The 9,173-nt window shown below is 41.6% G+C and overlaps 1 protein-coding gene across 2 annotated transcripts in view; it reads left to right on the top strand.

Annotated features, from left to right (window-relative positions):
* Phf12 (PHD finger protein 12) overlaps window positions 1-9,173 on the top strand; it is a 56,434-nt gene that overhangs the window by 30,995 nt on the left and 16,266 nt on the right. For both annotated transcript variants that reach the window (XM_004635394.2, XM_023719863.1), the window contains exons 3-5: window positions 1,790-1,862; window positions 6,005-6,398; window positions 7,570-7,690. In XM_004635394.2, coding sequence (XP_004635451.1) covers window positions 1,790-1,862; window positions 6,005-6,398; window positions 7,570-7,690 — 588 coding nt within the window. The remainder of the gene's footprint in view (window positions 1-1,789; window positions 1,863-6,004; window positions 6,399-7,569; window positions 7,691-9,173) is intronic.

Below are 9,173 nucleotides of genomic sequence, written 5' to 3' on the forward strand. Positions count from 1 at the left end.
TTTATTTATTTATTTATTTATTTTTACGGAGTCAGGGATTGAACTCATATACTTGCACTTGCCAGGCAAGCACTTATTCAACTGAGCTATCTTCCCGGCCCCAGAAAAATAATTTATAAAGTAAGAACTGCAATATATATGAGTAACTTGAAAAGAGTTCATGGAGGATCTGTGTCTGGTTATCTATTATCATATAACAGCTACACAAAACTGTGGTTTAAAATAGAAACTATGTCTCTTCTCATCCCTTTAGCCAAGATCAAGTGTAAAATAGAAACTATTTCTAACAATTCTGAGGGTTGACTGAGCTCAGCTGTATGGTTTTCTGTTCCATATGCTGTTGGCTGAGACTACCTAGAAACTGAACTGGGCTGATGTGTCCAAGATGGCTTACCAGCTATAACCTCACACCAGCACACTAGGAAATGAATTCAGGACCTTGCACCTATGCCACTGAGCTATTTCCCTAGCCCCCCACATGCCTTTTTTTAAATGTATATACTATAAATTGAATGCATGACCTTTCGCTTGCCTGCAACTTTTTTTAACTTTGAAATAGGTTCTCTCTATGTTGCCCAGGACTCAAACTTCTAATCTTCCTACAGAGCCTAAACTTTCACATAGCAGTAGTTAGTGCTGCCAGTTAGTGGTGTTAAATTGAAGCTATTGATTAGAGTACCTCAAGTCTCCTGTATGTGGCTTCTCACAGCATGATGACAAGATTCTGAGGTCGGACACGTCAAGCATATAAAAGTAGGGGCAGCTTACTTAGGTTTTTAAGGTGTAGGCTTAGAAGTTACAAATGTCACATCTCTTGCATTATATTAGCCAAAACAAGCCTCAAGACAAGCCCAATACAAGAGCAGGGAAGTAGCCTAGCTATGGATTAGGAAATGGAATAGAATTTGCATGCTTTTTTTTTTTTTTTTTTTTTGTGGGATTGGGGATTGAACTCGGGCCCTTGCGCTTGCGCTTGCCAGGCAAGTGTGTATTCTACTGAGCCATCTCCCTGGCCCATTTGCATGCATCTTGAAACCCCCTTACAGGCTGATTGAGGCAGCCCTTAAAGGATGGCTAGAGTTCTGACAGACTATTGATGGTGAACTGACTATTGATGGGAGACTGAGGCAGGAGGATTACAGATATAAGCCCTGCCTGGAAGGGAGAGATGGAGAATAAAGAAATCTAGCAGACCCTTTGATGATTTTTATTGGCACAATGTGGGATTTGGCTGACTCTTCAGGTGCCAAACAAGTCCCTTACACCCTTTCCTATAAGCCTAGTAGGTTTTGTTGTTGTCTGTTTTTGTTTTGTTCTGTTCTGTTTTATCTTTTTGAGACAAGGTCTTGCTATGCAGTTCAAGCTGGCCTTGAGCTAAGCCCAGTGGTAACAGCACTAGAGGGGGTTCACTTTCTAAGGTATGAGAAAAATGTTTGGGCCAACACAATTATAAATCATGCGAGTAAGCACTTTGAAGGATAAGCAAATAACAGTGCTGCAGGAATGATCCAAATGGGAGTATAGGAGCCTGTAGCACGCCTACCTAAGCTTTCCATGATGCAGTAAAGATCTAGTGGGGTGTGATGGCACACAGGTGTAATCCCAGGACTTGGCAGGAGGATTGCTATGAATTTGAAGCCAGCCTGGGCTACGTAGTGAGTTCAAGACCAACCTGAACTACGAAGGGGGAGCCTGTCTCAAAAATAAAAAACAAAACAAAAAATAAAAAACAAACAAAACACCATTAAAGGGCTGTTTACTAAGTCTTCCCCTTGTCTTTTCCCTACAGTAACCCTCCACTAAGCGAAGAGATGTTGCCTCCTGGGGAGTGGATGTGTCACCGGTGCACTGTTCGCCGAAAGGTAATCATGCTGCTTTCTTCACACTTTGCTCAGAATGCTAGATCCAGAACACTGATAATCTAGAGCTAAGATGGTCTGGTATGGCCCTAAAGGCATTTTTGTCCCTTCTTGTCACTTCTAGTCTTAGCGTCACCCTACTCTCTCCATGCTGTTTGGAATCCAGTAGGACCAAAAAAATCCAAATATGGACTACTGAAATGTGCAGTAGAGGTGTGTTAATTTTCTAAGTCATGCTTAGTCACTGGCGGCATGAATCATCTGATCTTGCTGACCTCCTAGTAAATGGCCTAAATATGACAGTCTTGTGCAGGGCGGTGGTGGAGGAGGGAGCTACTTCTATTCTAGAAAGGATTTTTCTCTTACCCTATTGTGGCAGATAAGTCACTGATTTCTAGAGATTTGGCCAAGTATACTTAGGGAAGAGGGTTTTGAACCCATTTGTACCCCAGATGCCTCCTCCACCCCTGGCTTTGATAATTTAGTACTGTACTATAGTCAAGAACATGGTTCATTATTTTCTATTTTAGGAATTTGGCGGGGGGGGGGGTATAAGAACTAAATTATTTCTTGGGCCAGTGAGATAGTTTAGTGGACTAAGTGTCTCCGTAGGCAAGTGGAGGGACTGGGGCTCGATCCCCAGCACCACATGCCGTGTCAGCCCTGCGGAGGGATGGGGGATGTGCTGGGCCAGCCACCAAGACCAGGTGTGGTGGCGCATGCCTATAATGCCAGCACTGTGGAGGCTAAAAATAGGAGGATCACTACAAATCCGAGCTGCATAGTGAGACCCTCCACCAAATACATGAAAAAAATAATAATAATTTCTTATGTACAGAGCGCAGTGGCCAGGGTTCAATCCCTGGTGTGCAGTGCCATATTGGCCCCACCCACGGGATGCGCTGAGCCAGGCAGTTGAGACTGGGTGTGACAGCACACACCTGTAATCCCAGCTCTTGGGAGGCTGAACACAGGTAGCTCACTGAGTCTTATCTACGTAGTGAGACCCTATATACCCTTACTAAAATACAAAAATAATTTCTTATCAGAAAAGGGAGTAGCTGTGTTTCCATCCAGATTAGCATTGATCCAACTTTCAAATTGTAGATTGTAGATTAGACTTTGTGAATTATGAACCACCTTTGTCCCCCTAATTACATATTGTGCTGATTTTTCTTTATTGAGACATCACCACTGTTTTCCTGACCCCTAAACACGATGTCACAATGAATGATGGCTTCCTTGGTTGCAGAAACAGGATGAAGAGATGATTCAGAGATTGTGATTTATGTGTGTAACAGTTTTTAAGCCTTTATAAATAGGTAAAGAAGCTGAGTGTGGTGGCGCATGCCTATAACCCTAGTACTTGGGAGGCTGAGGCAGGAGGAATCAGTGTGAGTTCAAGACCAGTCTGAACTGCATAGTGAGACTGTATCTCAAAAAGATTTAAAAAAAAAAAAAAAGGAGAAGAAGAAGGTAAACAGAGCCGGGCTTGGTAGAACATGCCTATAACCCCGACACTGGGAGGCTGAGGCAAGAGGATTGCTGTGAGTTCCAGACCAGCCTGGGCTACAAGGTGAGCTCAAGGCTAGCCTGACCTGCATAATGAGACCATGTCTCAAAATGACAAGAAGGTAAACAGGTATTTTTCCAACATACACACATAAAAGTTCCTATTAAAAAGTGAGCCAAACTGGGCATGGCGATAAATTTGTGCTCCTAGGTATTTGGGAGGCTGAGGCAGGAAGACTGCAAGTTTGAGCGCAGACTGGCAAATTAGCAAGACTGTCTCAAAATGAAATTTAAAAAAAAGAGAACTTCATATGTAGCCTCTTGATTCAAGCCCCAATACTGAAAGAAAAAAAAAAAAAAAAAAACAAGAAGCCAAGTCAGCCATTCTCACTACAGCTGTAGATATGTCTCTCCTAAAGTCCGCAAACCAGGCTATCTTCCAGGCTGTCCTTCCAAGATCCTTTCCTTTGCCTATCTAATTGGATTAGAGGAGGACCACTTAGAGGCACACTAGGAGAAACTTTCCACGCAAGTAGACTGGACCTGAAAAGGTTGGGAATAGTTGAAGAAGAGGTAAAGCCAGGGGAAAAAAGAGGATAGTAAGCAAAAGGAACTGACCCTAGGTTAGTACCCATTATATGCCAGGTGTGTTACTGTATTACTCCGTTTAATCTGTATAGCCATCTAGCCCTCTGAACGTGCCAGTAGTAGACCTCTGTTTTAGAATGGAAGAAACTAAGACTGAAAAAATGTAGACTAACTTTCCCAAGAATTGAGTTGACAGCTGAGCTTTGAACTAAATTTGTCCCATTCCAAAACAGTTACCTCTTTATCAGTTTTCTAAAAGCAGAACTACTTGCTTGCGATTATAGTATGTTTTTTTCTAACCTGAGACATTCCACTTGGGCCTCTTTGCCCACTGATGCCAAATCTGCCTTTACCATCACTACTTCCCTTTGACCTCCTGTGGAATAAAATGACACAACTTCTGGGCTTCATCTGCTGTGATACGCAGGACCTCTTGTGATTCCTAGGAGAGTCTTCCTCCTGCTCAGAGCTATCTCTTTTATATATGTGACCCTCTTTATCTCCTCCCTCAGAGGAAGAGAAGAAAGACTTTACTGGTCTCACTTTAGATGGAGAGTTTCTGCCCACTAGCTTGAGTCACTCAGGGTCAAAGGGAATTAGTAGCAGCACTGGAATAAGATCCCAGAACTCCTGACTGGAGTCTAGTGTTAAACTTTCTTTGACCACTCTAGAGTCCTAGAGGAAAATATATTACCACTTATTTAGTCTCACTGAGTACACAATGTTTTTCCATATCCTTACTTTGTAAGAGTGACACTTTTAAAGTCCTAATTAAAATGGAAATATTGGGCTGGGGAGATAGCTCAGGTGTTCTAAGTGCCTGCCTAGCAAGCACAAGGACCCACATTCAATCTCCCACCTCCATCCCACCACATGCCGAGCCAGCCCACTGGGCTGCCCACCAGAACTGGGCATGGTAGTGCATGCCTGTAATACCAGCAACTAAGGAGGCTGAGACAGAAGGATTACTAAATCTGAGCTGCATAGTGAGATCCTGTACTGAATGAATGAATGAATGAATGAATGAATGAATGAATGAATGAATGAATGAATGAATGACTTTTAAAGGGATTATTGAAAACCACCATTTTGGACATTGTGATTGCTAGGTCATTCCCTTCCATATGCTATATCCCTCTACCTTGTCACAGTTAGCTTTGGTCCCCCACCCAACCTTCCTGCAAAGGGTATTCTGTTGGCCTATTTTACCCTTTTTTGCAGGCTATATTTTAAGCAACGTTTCTTAAACCATTCAGAAGGTGAGGATCCTCCAAGGCAAACTATAGTGATCTCATTAATTCTGTTATTCTCACTTTGTTCTTTTTTTTTTTTTCCATAATTTTATTGAGAAACAAATAGCAATGAGACAGTTTCAAACCAAATTGGAAGGACAGTTTCAATAATGAACACATTGCATACATTCTTCCTAGTGGTTAATTGCTGTACAAGATGCAGACATGATATCCTATTTACAAACACCATTAGAGCAAATCCCTCTATTCATTTCTCACTTTATTCTTTTTTTTTTTAATTTTATTTATTTATTTATTTGTGTGTGTGTGTGTGTGTGTGTGTGTGTGTGGCCAGCTCAGCCCACCAGGGGGAGGGGGGATTGAACCGCGGTCCCTGTGCTTTGCTAAGCTTGTTCTAAGTAGGTGCTTTAGATCACTGAGCCATCTCACCAGCCCTTTCTCACTTTATTCTTGCTGTTTATTCTTACTGTGTTTTTTAGCCCTTTGCCCCATACTTTGTATATGTGTCATATGATGGGTTAAGAGTTAATGATGTGTAATTTATGTAACTTTCTTTTTGGTGATTTCTCTGATGCAAGATTTTGCAGCTTTAGTTTAGTTACAGTTGTGTCAACTGTAATAGACCAGTGTCCCAAATCCTCAAGTGGATGATTCTGTGATATATATATATATATATATATATATATATATGACTTCTGTGATTTTACCTAATCATCTAGTAGGACATTGTACACCCATCGCTTTGTGTTTTGTGGTACTTTTCATGATGGGCCCACCTATTCATTTGCACAGAAACGAGAGCAGAAAAAGGAGCTGGGCCATGTCAATGGACTGGTGGACAAATCCAGCAAACGGACTACATCCCCCAGCAGTGACAGTGACTTGTTGGACAGATCAGCTAGCAAAACTGAACTGAAGGCCATTGCCCATGCCCGGATCCTGGAAAGGAGAGCCAGCCGGCCTGGCACCCCCACATCCAACGCCAGCACAGAGACCCCCACTTCTGAGCAGAACGACGTTGATGAGGACATCATTGATGTGGATGAGGAACCAGTAGCAGCAGAGCCGGACTATGTGCAGCCCCAGCTAAGGCGGCCTTTTGAGCTGCTGATTGCTGCCGCCATGGAGCGGAATCCCACCCAATTTCAGTTGCCCAATGAACTGACTTGTACCACTGCACTACCAGGTCAGCCACACATCATCATTTCCCCTCCCCAACTCCAGCTTCCCCAAAGGATTGTTGTCCAGCAAAAGAGCAATGCTGCTTGCAGCAGGGTCACGGCCATGTGGCCACTGTCTCGCCTTCCTGTTCTTGGATTTTAGGAGATCTTGGAGGGCTATAGCTGTTACAGTGCAAATTCAGTTTTCCTTTTTTCTGAGTCTCCAGACTCCTTTCCTGCCTCTTTTTCCTTTCCAGTCTGTCATCTACCTTCGTACCTTTTCCAATAACCACTAATTCTTTTGTATCCTTCTAGAATTTCTTTTTGCATATATAGAAACAGGTAGATACATAGATAGATCAAGATATATTTTCAAAGTCTTACAGGATTTACTCAGTTTTTTTAATGGTTGCATAATAGCTCGTTGTACAGATATTATGTATTTTAGCCAATTTCCTATTAATTGCCACTTAGTTTGTTCCTAATCTTTTGTTACTAAGGTAGTATTTCAACAGCTAATTTTGTAAATATATTATTTTGTACAAGTGTGTGGGTGTATGTATAGGATAAACTGTTAATACTAGAAAGCATTGCTGAGTACACACTGATAATCATGAAGAATATTATCGACCTATTATCATTATCTCCCTTTCTCTTTCCCTTTCTCCCCACCCCCCATTCCTCTTGAGACATGGTTTTGCTGTGTAGTCCAGGCCAGCCTTGACCTCACTTTATATAGTGTGGGCTGTCCTTGAACTGAAAATCCTTGCTGCCTCAGCCTCCTTAGTACAATCTTAGTTTTCTCCACAGTGGAAGGAAAATTATTAGGCTTTAAATCATACATATGGAATCAGAACTTCTCTGATTTCTCTTAAAATTAATTAAAATTGTTTTTTCTTCAGCAGTCTCCTTGAACACTTAACAATTTTTCGGTTGCCTAATTTCTGATCACTTCATGTTTGTAAAACAATCAGGTGTGTTTCTGCTACAGAACAAGTGATTTCTGGCATATGTTTCAGTCTTATTTTTCTTCCTTTGCTATCTTTTTTTTCTCACTTGTGATGAGCCCTGGAGGCCTCAAAGATTCATATCCAGGTTTTGGCACATACTTTTGCTAAGATTTGTTCCTTTCACGTCATGTTGTTTCTTCTACACTTCAAGCCAAGGACAAGTCAGCACCACCATTTTCTTTTCTAGGTTCTAGCAAGAGAAGAAGAAAGGAGGAAACCACGGGAAAAAATGTTAAGAAGACACAGCATGAGTTAGATCACAATGGTCTTGTTCCCTTGCCGGTCAAAGTCTGCTTCACATGTAACAGGTATTTTCTTCTATCAAGGGGTTCTTCCTTGTATTCAGCAAATGATGTGTTTCTCTCTTCCAAACCTTGTATTATACATGTGGACCACCAATAGTCTGATGGTATGAATACAAAGAGACTGGCTGTCTGATACAGTACTGTTAACTGCATTGATAGATTTGGAACAAAAAGAGTTGGACTTAAACTAAAACATGAGATATTTCTACTAGCCAGCAGGAAGAATTACGGCCAGCAGAGACCCAAGTCCTGGGGAAAAGGCAAAATATTTTTAAAGCACTAAAGATTGTGCCAGGGATGTAACTCACCCAGGCACAATACCTGCCTGGCAAGCGTGAAGCCCTGAGTTTGATTTCCAGTACCAAATAAATAAATCACTAAAGATGAATTTAAAAGTAGTAGAAGGGGGGGGCGGGGAGATGGCTCAGTGGAATAAGCGCTTCTCTGGCAAGTGCAAGGGTCTGAGTTCAATTCCCGGTTCCACCAATAAAATAAAATAAAAGTAGTAGAAGTGGGGCTGGAGAGATGGCTTAGTAGAATAAGCGCTTGCCTGGCAAGCACAAGGGCCTGAGTTCAATCCCCGGTTCTGCCAAAAAAAAAAAAAAAAAAAGAGATGGCTTAGTAGAATAAGCGCTTGCCTGGCAAGCACAAGGGCCTGAGTTCAATCCCCGGTTCTGAAAAAAAAAAAAAAAAAAAAGTAATACAAGTATTCATAGTAGTTGGTATGCATTAGACTGGATGACTTCTAAAAGCCCCTGGTAAGTGTTCCAAAGCAAAAGCCATAGGGAACTAGATAATAATGCATTAACACTTGGAAGCATTAGGGCCGGGGAGGGGGCTCAGGAGAATAAGTGCTTCCCTGGCAAGCGTAACGGTCTGAGTTCAATTCCCGGTTCCACCAAAAAAAAAATTACTTGGAACCAGGACAGTCTGTGGCTCCAGTGCGTACTGAGGACTTAAGGAATATTATAGTGGAAATCAAAGTCACTTTGCTACTTTTTTTGTTATTATTGCTGTGATGGGTTTACTTGGCTTTTATTTTGTTTATATTACTCTACTGGGTACAAGATATTTTACATGTACAGAGGTATGATACAAGTATGTCCTACACCCATAATGCTAAAGGATACAATTATTATTATTTTTTTTTTTTAATGTACTGGGGATGAAACTCAGGACTTTGCATTTGCCAGGCAGACATTTTATGCCACTGAGCTCTCTCCCCAACCCTGAAAAGGCATTATTTCTGGCTTGATTCTGCTTACCTGCTTTATGATCCGTAGTAGTGACTATGTTTTAATCAAAGCTGTTTTTAATGATATTACTCTAGAACATTTTCTTTCTAGATGATGATCAAGAAATGGTACCAGGTACCACAACCCCAGCGTCAACTCAGGGCCTTCACCCTGAACTATAGTCCCAGCCATTTTTTATTTTGAGACAGGATCTCACTAAATTGCCTAGACTTCTTTTTTTTTTTTTTTTT

This window comes from Octodon degus, unplaced genomic scaffold (assembly GCF_000260255.1).
Source record: "Octodon degus isolate 3935 unplaced genomic scaffold, OctDeg1.0 scaffold00072, whole genome shotgun sequence".
Classification (NCBI taxonomy): domain Eukaryota; kingdom Metazoa; phylum Chordata; class Mammalia; order Rodentia; family Octodontidae; genus Octodon; species Octodon degus.